The sequence below is a fragment of the Arachis ipaensis genome, chromosome B6, assembly GCF_059453495.1.
Source record: "Arachis ipaensis isolate K30076 ecotype BB chromosome B6, ASM5945349v1, whole genome shotgun sequence".
Classification (NCBI taxonomy): Eukaryota; Viridiplantae; Streptophyta; class Magnoliopsida; order Fabales; family Fabaceae; genus Arachis; species Arachis ipaensis.
Genome location: NC_142441.1, coordinates 94,794,289 through 94,810,599, shown reverse-complemented (window position 1 = coordinate 94,810,599; position 16,311 = coordinate 94,794,289). Strand labels below are relative to the sequence as shown.

Sequence of the window (16,311 nt, the reverse complement as noted above, 5' to 3'; positions counted from 1 at the left end):
GATTAGTGGCCTTATGTTGAGTCTTGAGTAAATCAGATAATTGTTAAAGAATTGGAGGACTTAGTGGGTAAATTGGGGGCCCCTGGAGAGTGATTAAAATCTCATGTCACACGTGAGCCCTTCACGTTGCACGTGAAGCTAAATCTTAATTCAATTCACTCCCAAGCTTAATCACGTTGTACGTGGAATGTCCCACGTAGAACGCGACATTCATCTCCTTCAATTTTTTACTCTGTTTTTCTCTAGGCGTTGCACGTCAGAAATCTCATGTGGGACGTGAACTGGGTGTTGTGCGTACACACGCCAGATGCATACGCATGCCAGATGTGTATGCATGATGCCTTAAAATTCTCTTGTTTCACGTACGCATGGTACATGCATACCGTGCATATGCATCTAGCGCGTGTGCACCCCATTTTGTTGATTTTTCACAAATGCTGATTTTGAGTTGTTAAGCCTTTCTGGCGAGCATGTACCCTCCTATAACCTCTATCTTGAGTTTACGAATAATTCTAAAAGCTTGAAAAATATTGGGGATGGATTTTAAGAATTTAATACGATAAATCTCCCTTTAATAGTTGTTAAATGAAATATAATTACTGATTTGTAAGGAAATGAGTTTCGTCCTGCTTGTGTGAATGATGAGACAGCTATACCTGGCAAGAACGTGGATTTTTTCCCGCTTGCTCAATGTTGCAGTGGACATGTGGAGATTGTGGTTTTGTCCCGCCCACATGCTTTCTGATCGTAAGAGTGGTCGGGCACGCAAATCTCGGACTAGCTAACCTCCAAGAAAGAGAAGGTGTCAGAACACTCTCCCTTAGAAACTGATTTGTGATAAGTATGAGATATTCCTCTTGGAACGCACGACAAAAAGGCTATATCTGGATTAGTTATCAAATGTGTTGGGTCTGCCAATGTAACTGACACGTGAGTTCACGGCCAGTAGGACAAGCATGCATCATATGTATTTCTTTGATTTATTTGGGTGTTCATCATTTTTTCCTTTGGTTACTTGTTTATCTATCTGTTACTTGTACTACTTAGCTTAATTGTTCTCTTGTTGTGATTTCTTTGTAATGGAATTAATCGTGTTTGGTTCCTTTAGATAAATGAAACAAGTCGAGATGATGATTGAAAATTGATGAGACTGCAAAGTTGTCGATTAGTGATTTGGATTGTGGCTAAGTCTGATGGGTTTGATTAATTTTAAGGCTTGAAATGATCAATTAATAATGAGGAATGCATTATGGTGGTGTTGGTTTAATATAGATAAATAAGTTATTTGTCCTAGAGCTCTTAGCTTCTAACTTTATGTGAATTATGATACTGAAGGCTTGGTTAACGAATCAACAAATAAGAAGGTTAACTAAATTGCAATCGAATTTATAGTATACAGTGGAGGTTTCCTTCAAACAGATTAGTTAAAACCCTAGGCTTTGAAATCCTATCAAGTTGGAGATCTAGAATGCCTAAAGGCTTCATGTTCTCTTATATAGTCATTATTTGGATTCACTTCTCTGCTAGGAACCTTTAGGTTCTCACCCATTGTTATTTCTTTCTCTTTTTCAGATCTCAGCGGACTTTATGATAACCAAATTGATCTGGAAAGTTCTTACTCCTTCAAAATGACTAGCCTAATCTTGGTGGTATCTTCTCATTATGTATGTAACCATCGTGTGTATTTGTAGTCTGACAGACATGAGTTTTTGTGTATTTAAGATCTATTTGAGAATTTGTTTAGAGTATTATATATGCACCATTATACACTACAAGAAAAAAGGCCTATGGCCACGTTTTTTTCTTGCCAAGCTTCAAAAGCGTGGCCAAAAGTGGTCAATGGCCACGCTTTTATGAGGGTGGCGATAGATTAGAGATTTGGCCACTTTTTTTTTTGCCACGCTTCAAAAGCGTGGCGAAAAGGATCAACAGCCACGCTTTTGTAAGGGTGGCAATTGATTAGAGAAAAGGCCACGTTTTTTCCTGCCACACTTCAAAAGCGTGGCCATAGAGAGAAACAATGACGTTTTAAAAGCGTGGCCACAGGGTTTCCTTACGGCCACGCTTATAAAACGTGGCTATATGCTGGTACACTTTTGCCACGCTTTAAAAGCATGGCCAAAAGTTTCTTTTCTACCAGGCTTCAAAAGCGTGGCCGTAGAGAGCAACAATAACATTTTAAAAGCGTGGCGAGAGGGGCCCCAACCGATTGACCTAAACCCGGCTCCCAAACCCGGCTCCCAACCCGGCCCAAACCCGGCCCCCAACCCAGTCCCCAACCCTAATCTCTCTTTCACCTTCGAAACTACTCGCCTGTATCGGAAGAGCTCCTCCCTTCGCCCTTCGCCCTTCGCCCTTCGCCTTCGCCTTCGTCACTGATGGAAACCACTTCTTCTTCATCTTGTTAATCTTCATACCCTTCTTCTCTTTCTTGTTCTTCTTCGAATCATTGTGGATCTCTCTGTTCACCTTCAAGCTCCAGCAAACATGGGCGACGGCAGGCTCCTCCCTTTTCTTCTCCTCCAAGCCCTCGAATTCCAAAGGTATGATCGATTTTCCTCTTTTTATTTTCTCAATTTTTCCGTTGTTTTTACTTTTAGGGCTTTCCCTTTTCATTTTCATTTTCCCCTAATTCGTTCTCTCTGATCGCATGTTCCTTCTTGGTTAAATGATAATGCTGAAGACGCGTTGCTTGCGATGCTGTGGACGTACGTGGTTTTTTTCTGGAATGAGAAAGCCACAAAGGTGCACTCTATTCACTATATTCTCCTATGATTTTCGATATCTTATGTTGACTATTAATATATGTTGTTCGCGGGTAATAATGGATTCCATGAACTTTTTCCTACTATGATGAATGCTGATGATGATGAATGAAATGTCTCAGCCACGTGAGACACAAGGCTTCTGTAATTTACTCGTGTTGGTGTCAGAAAGAGTAAAATCTATCTTCTTCCTTGTGCAGTTGTGAATGATTGAAGTCAAAACCATATTTTATGCTGATAAATCGAATTATAGAAGTTGACTAGAACCAAATATTAATCTCATTATTTAAGTACATTAAATTGATGTTTTTAATTTTAATTTTAAACTAGTTATTTTAATTTTAATTTTATTTGGTGGATCGGTGTTTTTTAAGTTAAGAGTATTACTTAATTTGTATGGACGATGATGAATGAGCATTATTTCATCATCACTTTGTTTGTGTGTCTTGAATAATACAATGGTGGCCTGGGAGCCTAAAACAGTTGCATTGTTAAGACCAGCATCTTAGCATTTTTTTTATTTCTTTTTAATTCTCTACTTGATGATTGTTAAGTGATTATATGTGCCAGTGTGTGTGTGCGTCTGTGAGATGATATGGTTGAAACTCCCGTGCTCATTTTAAGGGACTAACGTCACTCATTTCTATTAAATATAAATGTTATCTAACATGGTTCAAACTTTCTGTCCCATTTTAAGGACTATTTAACGTTACTTATTAGCGTCAATTGTATTTTGTTTTGGATTCTTCTCTCCACTTTGCATAAAAACTCGCTTCTGATGAAAGATGCTAAAGTCACATAAAAAGTGTGTTTTCTTGCTGGTTTTGGTATTCCATTAATTCTCACTATTTTTTGCCTTTTGCCTAAAAAGTATTTTCACCTCTAATGGCCTTCTTTATTATTAGCTTTCCCCTGAAGAGGTTTTAAGTTACTGACTTTATATGATGTCATTTCTATTGGTGGACTGTGACTTCGTGAATGAATTTTAAGATAATCATACAATCATCTTACTTATCAATACTTGATATGATGTCATTTATTTGAACTAATTAGTTACCTTTATTCTTTTTCAGCATGGCATTCTCGGGGCACTTGTCCAAGATTCTGTTAAGAGCCACTACTAGACCCTGTTTTACTGTTTTCCCTTCCCTTCCCCTGCTCCAATTCCCTGCTTCCCAGGTTCCCCTTTCATCTCATTTGATTTTATTTCTGTTTGATTAATATGGTTTAGCTCATTCTGTTTAGCTTGTTTAGTTCAACTAATTTAGTCTAGTTGAATTAGGTGGTTAGAGAATCTGGACTAGTTAGTGGATGTAGGTTTTGTTTTGTTTACTGCTGCTGTTCGGAATGAATTTATTTTTCCTCTGAAAGTTGCCCTGGATGAACTTGTTTATTGTGCTATTTTGGTGTTGAATTATGGACTTGTGATTGCTGTTTGTTGTATTTTTTTCATTGTCCAAAATAGATGCTGTGGAAGTGTTACTGTTTCATTAATTTTTCTTGGTTTGTTGTTGCTGAGTTCTGCTCTGCTTGTTGCTTGGTCCATATTATATGAACTGCAATGATTTCAGTTTGTGGAACTGGTTAAGTCATATGAATTTTGTTTGCTGCTTGCTTGAACCTGGGAAACATGCTATTTACTGCTGCTGTTTAATAAGTGTTGCTGCTTCGTGCCATGTGTTAGCAACTCGTTTTCTTATTGCGATTCTTTGTGCTTATTATGCATTCATGCTCATTACATCCTTAATCATTAGCTGCTGCTGATTTCTCAATTTGCATTTCCCCTTCTGCTCACTTTCTATGCATGCATATATGATGTTCATTCTTGGATTCTTTTGGGGGGGTGTTTGCCTAAATTTGCTTGGCATTGGGAAATTGTTGTGTGATCATGCAATTACACTTGGATTCTTTTGCAACAATTATTCATGGATCTTATTTTTCATTTTCTTTTCACTATTAAGTAAATAATTAAATTAATTTCACATTGTACAAAAGCACATGGGACTGTGGCCTAAAACATCGGATATCTGAAAGTAAATAGAAATTAAATTGATGTTTTCAGTGAGAAGGATTTTTGCTAATTCTGAGAGATTGAGGTTATTCATTTGTTTGTGATAGAAAATATTGTGTCCCTACTTTGATGTGGTTTCTGATGCTTGCATTGTGCTGCCATTATCTAGTATAATCTGAAATTCTGAACAGCCATTTGAATTTATATTTGCATTTCTCAATCATGCACTATTATTATATTGTCTATTGTTAATTCAAGTATAGTACACACGTCCTTTTTTTTTCTTTTAGCCAAAAAAAAGCCTGAAAATATATAGAATAACATTGGAAGTATTATTTTTGCAGTGACAACCACTAACAACACTGAAGCTATTGAGAGAGAAGAAGAATAAGTTTGAAGAGGTTCCACTGTTTTGGCTTTGGTCCTTCCTCCCTGCTGGTGCCTTTGTCTCTGTCATTCCCTAATCAGTCTTCTCTGCCATTAGTCACAGATTTTGCAGTTTATTGCCTAGTTTTACGGTGTGGAGCCTGGACCAAAGTAGTAGCTTCATCCACACTGAACATAAAAATTTCATTATTCTTTTTTCTTTTTTTCTTTTTTCCTTTTTTTTTTTCCATGCCACAAAAATTGGAGCACATACATCCACATTCCACTGTTCTTCTTCCTTTTCCCTTTATATCATTTATTTATATTTATAATTATAATGTCATTCTTTTTTTTTATAAAATTATATACAGTTTTTTATTTTTCATAGCATCTTTCAATTTATAAGGGTAAGAACTAATTCGTCACAAATTTCTTTTTAAAATTTGTTGTTAGCCAATAGATTATTATATATATAAGAAGGAACTCAAATTTTTAACACTTACTTAAATAGACAATAAATTAATTACTTGACCAAGTTAAGTAAGTTTTGTTGTATAATTCTTTTATATAGAAAAAAAAAGCTTTAGATAAAAATGGTTATCCCTTCACTTTTTTGTCTAAGAAAAAATAGATTTAGAAAAATAATATTTTAAAATTGGGAATGCTAATAAATACTATTAAATGAATTAGGTCATTTAAGGACATTCTACTCTCTTGCTATTTTTAATTAGTTGTTTGGGTTTCAATGTAGCTTATTATAGTGTTAGATGTTTGGAGCCACTTGAGGAGAGATAATTGTTTCATTTTATCTCATGATCGAACATGTGAATAATTACTAATAAAATTTATTTGTTAAAAAATATTAAACATATTTATATTTTAATATTTACTTAAGTCTTAGTCTATTTTTGTTTAGGCTTTCGATAGTTATCTATCCACTACTACTGCCACTTCTTTGTTCTGCTGCTCCTGTGGTAATATAATAATCTGCTGCTACCGAGTAGCTGTTCGCTGACGCTGCTACCTCTCTAATGCTACTTCTGCTGTGCTACCACTTTGTTGCTGTTGTGGAACGGATTAAGACAGTAATTTAGGTTAGTTTATACAAATTTAAATACATCTATTAATTTGTTATTGATGTCATGCGTGCAACTTGGTGCTTTCCTGAGGCACTCATCACTTTAGGCACTTCTTTAAGCATTGCTAAAATTCAATTTTCTCTGTTATTTTATGTCTAATGCCTTCAAAGTATTTTTGAGGCTTGCACAATATTGTCTCTTAGTTAAGTAGGAAGCTAGATTTGCAGTTAGTGAGACGAACAGTAAGGACTTCAATTTAGAAACTTAGCTATCTACGTGAAATATATAGGTTTTCGATGGATATGTCGAAAGACTGGATGGATACACCACGTCATGAGAAAGAATATCAAGTTGGTGTAGAAAGATTTTTACACTTTGCTTTCTCATCAAAGGGAGTTCCTCAAGGGGAAGAAATTCAATGCCCTTGTGCAAAGTGTTGTAATATATTTTGGTTAAAGAGAGATGACGTATATGATCATCTAATATTCCACAGTTTTGTAAAAGGTTATAGGCGGTGGTTTAATCATGGGAAATCACTTTTTGCTATGGATATTGACAGTGACATAGCGGTGAATATAACTGCAATGATAACATTGATGAGTTGTTACGTGATAGATTTCGAGATAATACACAAGTTGACGGACAAAACATGGGGCCTAACGAATGTGCAAAGGAATTTTATAAATTGGTAGACGAGGCAAGCCAAGAACTATACCCCGGGTGTAAAGGATTCACAAGATTATCCTTTACCATTCGTCTTTACTTGTTAAAATGCTTGCATGGTTGGAGTAATGCGTCATTTGCTTCTCTCTTGGAATTATTGAAAGAAGCAATGCCATATTTGAATATTCCTATTTCTTTTGATAAAACCAAGAATATGGTGAAGAACTTGGGTCTTGACTACCAAAAGATCGATGCATGTTGCAATGACTGCATGTTGTATCGGAACGGGTATGAGAATGACTCATCTTGTCATGTCTGTGGAACATCCCGTTATATTGAGCATCATGAAGAAGAGGATGATGTTACCTCATCTAGAAAGCCTCGCAAAGTTGCTGCGAATACTCTAAGGCATTTCCTTTTGATTCCCAGACTTCAACGACTTTTTATGTGCACAAGAACTGTCGAAGCTATGTCTTGGCATCACAATGAGTGCGTTAAAGACGGGTCCTTAAGGCATCCTGCCGATGGTGAATATTGGAAAGCATTTGATAATCAACATGAAGATTTTGCAAAGGAGCCTCATAATGTGAGACTTGGGTTAGCAAGCGACGGATTCAATCCATTCCGAACTTTGAGCAATACACACAGTACATGGCTTGTTGTTCTGATGGTGTATAATCTACCCCCTTGGATGAGCATGAAGCCTGATTATTTTATGCTATCTTTACTCATTTCTGGACCACAATCACTGGGAAATGACATTGATGTCTATCTTCAACCGTTGATTGAAGAATTAAAAGAATTATGGGAGTCAGGTGTCGAAACATATGATTCGAAAGAAAACAAAACATTCAATATGAGAGCGTGCCTTTTGTGGACAATTAATGACTTCCCTGCGTATGCTATGTTATCTGGGTGGAGTACAAAGGGAAAATTGGCTTGTCCATGTTGTAATGATGAGACTTCTTCTATCTATGTGAAACATAGTCACAAGACTGTTTATATGGATCACCGAAGGTTTTTACCCATGAATCATCCATGGAGGCATAACAAAAGATCTTTCAATGGAAAAACTGAACTCAGGTCTCCACCGCAGTTGTTAGAAAGTTCAACTGTATTTGATATATTGCGAGAGGTAGATAATTCTTTTGGGAAGAAGCAAAAGAGATCAAAGAATGGCATATCAAATTGGAAAAAACGGTCAATCTTGTTTGAGTTACCATATTGGAAGTCCAACATGTTTAGACACAACCTTGATGTCATGCACATAGAGAAGAATATAGTTGATATCATAATTGGAACTCTTTTAGATATTCCCAGAAAGATGAAAGATCATGCAGCTGCTCGTTTTGACCTTAAAGACATGGGTATCAGGAAAAACTTTCAACCAAAAGATACGAAGGATGGAAAAAAAACTAAGTTAGCAAAGGCATGCTTTTCAATGACTCCAGCAGAGAAAACAATCTTTTGTAGTGTGTTGAAAGTGGCAAAATTACCAAACGGTAGCGCTTCCAATATTGCTCGATGTGTGCATGAAACAGAAAAGAAGATTTCTGGTTACAAGACCCATGATGCTCATTTCATGTTGCATTACTTGTTGCAAGTACCAATAAAGAGCATACTTCCTGACCATGTTGTCATCGCTCTAGTTCGATTATGTTCATTTTTTCGTCGAATATATCAGAAAGTAATTAGCCTGGATGAGGTAGTTAACTTAGAAGCAGAGATTGCTGAGACATTGTGCCAATTGGAGAGGATTTTCCCTCCTAGCTTTTTTGACATAATGGTGCACTTGCCTATTCATTTGGCAAATGAGATGAGGTTAGGTGGTCCAGTTCAATATCGTTGGATGTACCCTGTTGAACGGTATATGTGCACACTAAAATCGTATGTTCGTAATAGAAGTCGTCCAGAAGGATCTATTGCCGAAGGATATTTGGCGAATAAGTGTATTAATTTTTGCTCAAGATATTTGTATGAAGATGTTCATACAAGATTTAATAGAATCCCTCAGAACAACAATGAGTGTGTTTCAGATGAGGTACGAACTCCTAGTTTGTTTCCAAGCAAAGGATGTCCTCTTGGTGGAAGAATGGGAGATTTGTTTATTTTAGATGAAAAATCAGAAATACAAGGTCATGCATACATCCTAAACAAATGTGATAAGATCGAAGTCTACATGAGGTATTTTCTTCGATTCATTATCATTTGTTAGATCTCAATCATCATATTTAACCTTACTAACAACTAAGACTATGAATATTTAATCTCTTCAGAGAGCATGAGGAGGTAATTAATGATAACAATCGACGAAGAACAAAGTGGGAGAAAGCCAAGGACCGCAGTCAATAATTTTCAGAATGGTTTAAAATTTGTGCCATGAAAAAGGATGTACCTGGTTGGGCAAAAGGGTTGGCTAGGGGTCCAAGTCGAGTTGCAAAAAGATTTTCAGGTTATATTATCAATAGGTATAGGTTCCATACAAGGCACCGTGATGTGAGACGTAAAACTCAAAATAGTGGTGTCACATTAGAGGCATTGACTCCTAGTTTTGCTAGTGTGAAAGATAAGAACCCAATTGAAGCAAAAGTAGCCTACTATGGTAGAATAGTTGATATGTTTGAGTTAGATTATTATGACCAATTTAAGGTAGTCTTGTTTAAGTGTGAGTGGTATACAGTTGAAAAAGACAACTTTGGTCTTTCATATGTGTATTTCAATAGAAAATGCTACCAAGAAGAACGATTTGTGCTGGCATCTCAAGTAAACCAATTCTTTTATGTGCAAGACCCATATGTTAGGGACAAGCACTATGTTATGAAAACAATTCCAAGAGATTTATTTAGGGTAAGTGATGACTTTGAGTCTGATTTCCCCATAATATATGCAAGAGAGCCATGCGAACCTGAAGTGATTCCAAGTCTTCCAAATGATAATGGCGAAATTGATCTAGTGAGGAATGATCTACGAGCAACTATTATAGATATGGATCAAAACATGTTTGCCAAACAATATTGTGAGGAAGACGAGGAAAGCGAATATGAGTACATGGAGGACCTTGACTCTGAAACATCTTCACAAGTTTTTTTGGTAGAATCCTAAACAACCCACTTTCCTTAGTTGTTTTGCTTAGTTAATTACTTGCTTCAGTTGATTATGCTCATTTAATTATTATTTAGTTAGCATTTTATTCATTGTTATTATTTTGTGTATGCAGAATGGAAAAAGGGAAGATCACTAAAAGAAAACGGATACTTACCTTAGGCCAAAAAATGAAAGGAAAAAGCCCAAAAAAAAAAACAATTCCTTTGAGGTTACACAAGTGAAATCAAGTGCTGAATTGCTAAAACAATACAATATTAAGAGAGGAAGGATCATGGCTGAAAATGAGAAGGTTAGCTTGCAAGCTCAAGCTCCAAAGGATCCAACAAGCAAACAACCCATCACAATAGTGGAGGATGCATTTGAAGAGCAAGTTAGGACTTCGAAGAAAACAAGGGAGGCTCAACCAACGGCACTTTTTCAAGAATGCACGCATAATAGAAATGGGACAATGTTTGAATTTGAAAAGAACTCTAAAACTAGGAATCAAAGGACTGCTGAACCTGATGCAATGGATCAAAATAATATAAATTCTGATGATGATGGAGAAGATACAATCGAGATGAGTGCAACTTCAAATAAAAAAGGAATGAGTCTTGACATGTATTTTAAGGTACATGGGATAAATTTGGAAGATGAAGAAGATGAGGAAGATGAAGAAAATGAGCTTGATGATAATGCAAATGATGCGGGTAGTGGAGGACAAACTAGTAATGAAGGTACTCTTCTTGTTTAGTTTATTGTCTAATTAGAGCTTATATTACTTCTCAATTGAATTATGTTATTTTATTCAGACTTAGGCACAATAAAGAAGAAAACCCGTGGAAAAACTACGTGCAAAAAGCTTCATGCCACAGATTTTAATGATCGACGTGAGGTAGAATTTTTTCAAGGGCAGCCTGTAGGTCCAACCAATGCGGTTGTATCTGACCTCAACCAACTATTGGGCACAACAGTTAGAAACCCTCGTTTTGTGACTTTGTTATATACTAGTTGGCATGGTGTGCCTAGTAAACTCAAAGAGGAAATGTGGGAGTATGCCAATGTATGTAAATATGGCATTATAGATAATTTTTTGTTAATTTATTTGTCACATTACTTGTGCTAACTGTTGATATTCTAATGTGTTGTGTTGCATAGCAAAAGTTTATTCTTCCCATAAGTTCAAAGTCATGGGTAATGTGGGGATTTTGTGGTGCATGGAAAAAATATAAGAGAGAAATAAAAAAAGAGCATTTCGTGAAGTACAACACAAAGAAAGAAATGATAAAGAACCGGCCATTAGAGATTCCCGAGGTTCAATTTCGCAAACTAATTTGGTATTGGAGTCTTCCGGCTATCAAGGTAATATTGCCTTTTATTTCTTCCTATACCATCAAGCATACTATCATTGATTCTTCATGTTCCTAAACTTAGGTGTTTTGGAAGAAATTTGATTCTTCATTGATTCTTTATATTTAGGCTATCTCTGCTAAGAATACTAAAAATAGGTTAAAACAAACATGTCCTCACCGAATGGGATCCACAAATTTTGGAATAGTGCGTAAGCAGCTGGTAATATAACTTATTCTTTGTGATTTCTCTTTTATATGTATTCATGGTGTAGTTGCCTAGTTAGTATGCTTCATGTAAACTTTTCTCTATGTATTCTAGCGCGACTCTAAAGAGAACAGTGAAGAACCATCAAGGGCTGAAGTTTTCATAGCAACTCGCACAAGTAAGAAAGGAAAAGAAATTGATGCTAAAACACAAGCCACAATTGTGAGTTGTTTGTATTTGTATTTTGGATATGTACATTATGAATTCTGATGTGATTTCTATCTAAATTGAGTTAATGCGACTTTGAACCTTATTGGTTGTTGCTTTTTGATAGACTGAACTTCAGAACCACTTAGAAGCAGGAGAAAATGAAGAGGATGCATTTGTAGGAGTGTTAGGAAAGGACCAACCAGGTCGAGTTCGTTGTTATGGGGCTTCGATTACAAGAAGCTCTCTTAAAAAAGATGAGGAGATTCGCCACATAAAAGTTGAATATAACACTAAGGTCTCATCATTAGAGAAGAAGATGGATGGTGTATGTGGTTTATTAAAGGTATTGGTGCACCAACTCAACCTTGGAATGAGCAATGAAGAGGTAACAACCTTAGTTCAAGCTGCCCAAGATTCTCCTTTGGATACCTCAAGTAGCAAAGCAAGAAATACTCCTCGCTCCTCCGAAGCAACTCACATTCCACACAAAGATGATGTAGGTAAAATTATAATATTTTTATTAATAAAAATGTTGGAATATAACCAAGTACTTCAATTTTGTTTGTTGTTGCTGAATTCGAACTTGGAAAGTTCTAATATGATTTTGAATAACTATGACTGGTGGAAAGAGTTAAGTTTGTTAGAACTTGGAAGGTTTGAACTAGTTGCCATTGTTGTACGTTTTGCATCTTTTTCACTTGTTTCACTTTTTGGTTCCTTCTATCTGAAAATTCTGAATGCACGATTCAAATTACATAGTGTGTTGTGAAATTTTAGAGAGATATTAATAGTACTGGCTGATATCATCATATTGTGGCATGATTCACATCTTTATTTTGTTAAAAATAAGTAATATATGTTTCAGTTTTAGTTTGTTAGGTTTAGGCTTGGCTCAATAATAGAATATCAAACATTGGCTGAGGGAACATGAATGTTGTATCACGTTTTCATTGATGCTATAAATCAGATTTATTTATTGGACAATAAGTTGTTTGTTTGATATCAAATTTAAAGGAGATTTTGAGAATCCTTGTGCAGATTAGTGGATATATGTAGCAAAATTAAATCTGATTGTTAGAATGCTTTTTATGTTACAAAAATTAAGTTTGATGTCAAATCTGATTGTTAGAAAAATTATTGGGCTGAAGTTTACTGCATCATCCATTTTTCATTTGTAGTTGTTCATTTGTGTTTTTAATTTTGTAGGGCACAGGTCAAAACAATTTACCTTGCAATGATACATGAAGTTTTTATATCCTGGCATGATACAAGAAGACTTTGATTAGGAATTCTAATTCATGTATTAGGAATTTCACACTTTTGGTATTTTGAAGACGACTTTGATTAGGAATTCTAATTCATGTATTAGGAATTCATAAGTAGTTATGATTTTCACTTTTGGTATTTTGTTAGTGTATGTTGTTATGTGATCACACACTTATTTTGGTGACAATTTTATGAAAGTTGGATTACTTGATTATTGGTTATTGACTAAATTATAAAATTATCTATGAATTCCTGTTAGGTTTTATTTATGAAGATTAAAAAGGGAACTAGGTTACTGACCATCTTTTTCGCCACGCTTTAAAAACGTGGCCATATGGCCATATCTCTGTCTATTGCCACGCTTAGAAAGCGTGGCTGTATCTAAGCTTTTTTTCCACGTTTTTCAAGCGTGGCCATACCTCCTCTACTACCACGCTTTCGCCACGCTTTACATGCATGGCCTTATCTCCTGATTTCGCCACGCTTTAAAAGCGTGGCCATATCTGGTCTACTGTCACGCTTGAAAAGCGTGGCCACCCTTTGATAGGTCACCCTTTCAAAAGCGTGGCGGTAGCTCAAAAAGCATGGCGAAAAGCTATCGCCACGCTTTTTTGAGCTTTTCGCCACGCTTTAAAAGCATGGCAAAAGACGTGTTTTCTTGTAGTGATATATTGAATAATTTGTATTAGTTAGATTTGAAATTCTTATTTGAAATCTTTTCATTCATCTACTCGTGTCAAGTTTATTTACTCTAGCACAATGTATATCTGTATAAAAAATGGCTCCTAGGCTCAGACTTAGGTATTGTTAATATTGTTGATATATTAAATTAAAAGTTAGAGGTTAAAGGTCACCGTAATTCTGGGCGCCATTCTGGTTATTACGGCGGTTTCTTGAAAACCGCCACAATTTTCTAGGTTAAAACGGCGGTTTTTGAATAGGTTAAAATGGCGGTTCAAACCGCCGTTATTTCCAGGGTTAAAATGGCGGTTTTTGGATAGGTTAAAACGGCGGTTTGAACCGCCATTATTACCCTAACAGAGTAACGTTTTGGTTGGTTAAAACGGCATTTTTGAACCGTCATTTTTACCCTGACAGTAGCATTTTAGTTGGTTAAAATGGCATTCTTGAACCGCCATTTTACCCTGACAATGACATTTTTTATCGTTTAAAAAAACAATTTTTACTGCCATTTTTATCGCGTTAAATAAATAATTGTGATTAAAATTTTACAGTAGAAAAAAAAATCATAATCCATAAATGAAATATTATATAACTCAAACAAAATATTAATATAATATATAATTTTTTATTATTAAAAATCAAAAGTAATAACTCCTATACAAAACCTTGTCTTACTAAACTTGCCAAAATACAACCATTACAATAAACACTAATCAGTCAAATCTATCATCCAGTTCCCTAAACTATGTTAATATCTAATAATATATTTAAACCATCTAATAAACAAGCCTGTCTTAGTTTCTTGGTCTCTTGTGTGAGTTTCATCTTGGGAACTTTCTCCAACATCTTTGTTTCTTGCTCCAACACTCCAACTTCATTATCCAAACTCATCTCTTACAAAGATTTGTAGGAACCTCTCCTGTCATGGAATTTCTATCAAGCCGGCTGTTATAAATTAAAATTATAACAATGAAAAGATGTCATTAGAAACAATATTTTAACAAAGAGAAAAAAAAGAATCAAAGAGTTAACAATTAATAGTTAAACTAGTTAAACCATTAACTTGGACAACACAAAATAAATTTAACCAAGCAACTTATTAGGGAGGTATGGGATTTTCCTACATTATTAGGATTAGAAACTAACAAACAGTTTATTGTTATTGTTAATTAAGGGGAAAGTATTGAAATATTAGCAGGTAGCAAACATGATGATAGTATTTGTGAAGGTTAATCATGAACTATATATTATTGTTGTAGTAAAAAAATGAAGGAAACCTTAGGGAACAGTGAGATGCTCCGTGTTTGATGGTATAATAATGGTATTGGCATGTCTTCATTAATATTACTTTAAACCATGACCTACACATTACTACGAAATTGAATTTCACAATGTTGTTTCATTTCAGTGGACCCTCATCATCACCAAAAGTTTGCTGCCACAATCTAAACACTACTAACATCCAACTAATCACAAATTAGACATAACTTAACCTACCTTCACTTATTCATCTAAATTAAATTAAACTCACTAGGTAGCCAGTTAGGCATTTTGGGTTCTTAATAATTAAAACAGTACAATGAATGAAAAAGCTAAGGAATCAAGAAAATTTATGCTCAGGCCGGCGAAACAAACATTAGAATTGAAGACTGATTATCCATCTATCATTATTGCCACAATAATATATATAATACATGTATAAATTAGGATAAGCTAATATCTACCCATCATCGATTAAACCCTTCAATTCTTCATGAAGAGTTAGATAGAATCAAATCTTCTAATCTGAAAAGGGAAAAGAAGTAAGAAAAATAAAAACGAACCACATAAATCTATAAAACTACTTGTCTGGCTCCATCCTGTCTGCCTGTATTTTTTTAAGCTTAAGCTTCCCATCAACCCATATAGAACAACGAGCATTTGGAACCAATCTATGCAACAGAAGCTTCGGAATCTATGGGAAAAGTTAATAGAAGTTAATAGGTGATAAATGTACTACTTTAGGAAATAGAATACACAACAGCATCTAACGGAGATTTGAGGCTTTCTATATCATACACAGGCTAAAAATTTCATTTTGAATTAAAAGGAATCATCTTGCAACTACAAGAGGATCTAGCAACTAATAGTACATCCACGGAGCTAATTATTTCTTCCCCTCCCCTCCCAATGTAGTCAGTGTAAGTTAGCATGGCAATATTAACTCCTTCAAAGAAGATTATGAAAATAAGAAACCCTGGCCAACAATATAAACTTAATATATGAGAAACCAAATCAGAGAGAAGAGCATAACCATAATGGAAAAAAATGGTAACGCAGACATTCCATGTGTCAATTTCTATTTCATAGACATAATTGTGCATTAGTGCTTGCCAAATAAGATTTCTGACCTTTCCCGTCCGCCGTGCATCTGTGTAAGGAAGATTATGAGCAATGATAATTCTCCATAAGCCAATCATCTTGCTGCTTCCCAGCTTTTTTACTAAAAGTGCAACCTGATGAAACATAAATAAAATATAAAGCACAATAGTAGAGTGAACTAGTTACCTCCCCAGAATCTTTTTTTACTCGAAGGTGGAGTTTTAGTGCACAGCCGTACTTGCCTACTCTGTTTTTCTATAGAATT

At 35.3% G+C, this 16,311-nt stretch overlaps 1 protein-coding gene and 1 pseudogene across 1 annotated transcript; both read left to right on the top strand.

Annotated features, from left to right (window-relative positions):
* The first annotated feature begins 6,517 nt into the window (after nt 1–6,517).
* On the top strand, nt 6,518–9,099 carry LOC148561848 (uncharacterized; annotated as a pseudogene).
* A 2,150-nt stretch (nt 9,100–11,249) lies between these two features.
* On the top strand, nt 11,250–12,980 carry LOC110263765 (uncharacterized). The gene is made up of 4 exons (XM_088490793.1): nt 11,250–11,330; nt 11,448–11,540; nt 11,860–12,231; nt 12,942–12,980. The coding sequence occupies exons 1-4, from the start codon at nt 11,250–11,252 to the stop codon at nt 12,978–12,980; spliced, it is 585 nt and encodes a 194-aa protein (XP_088346919.1).
* Nucleotides 12,981–16,311: the final 3,331 nt, after the last annotated feature.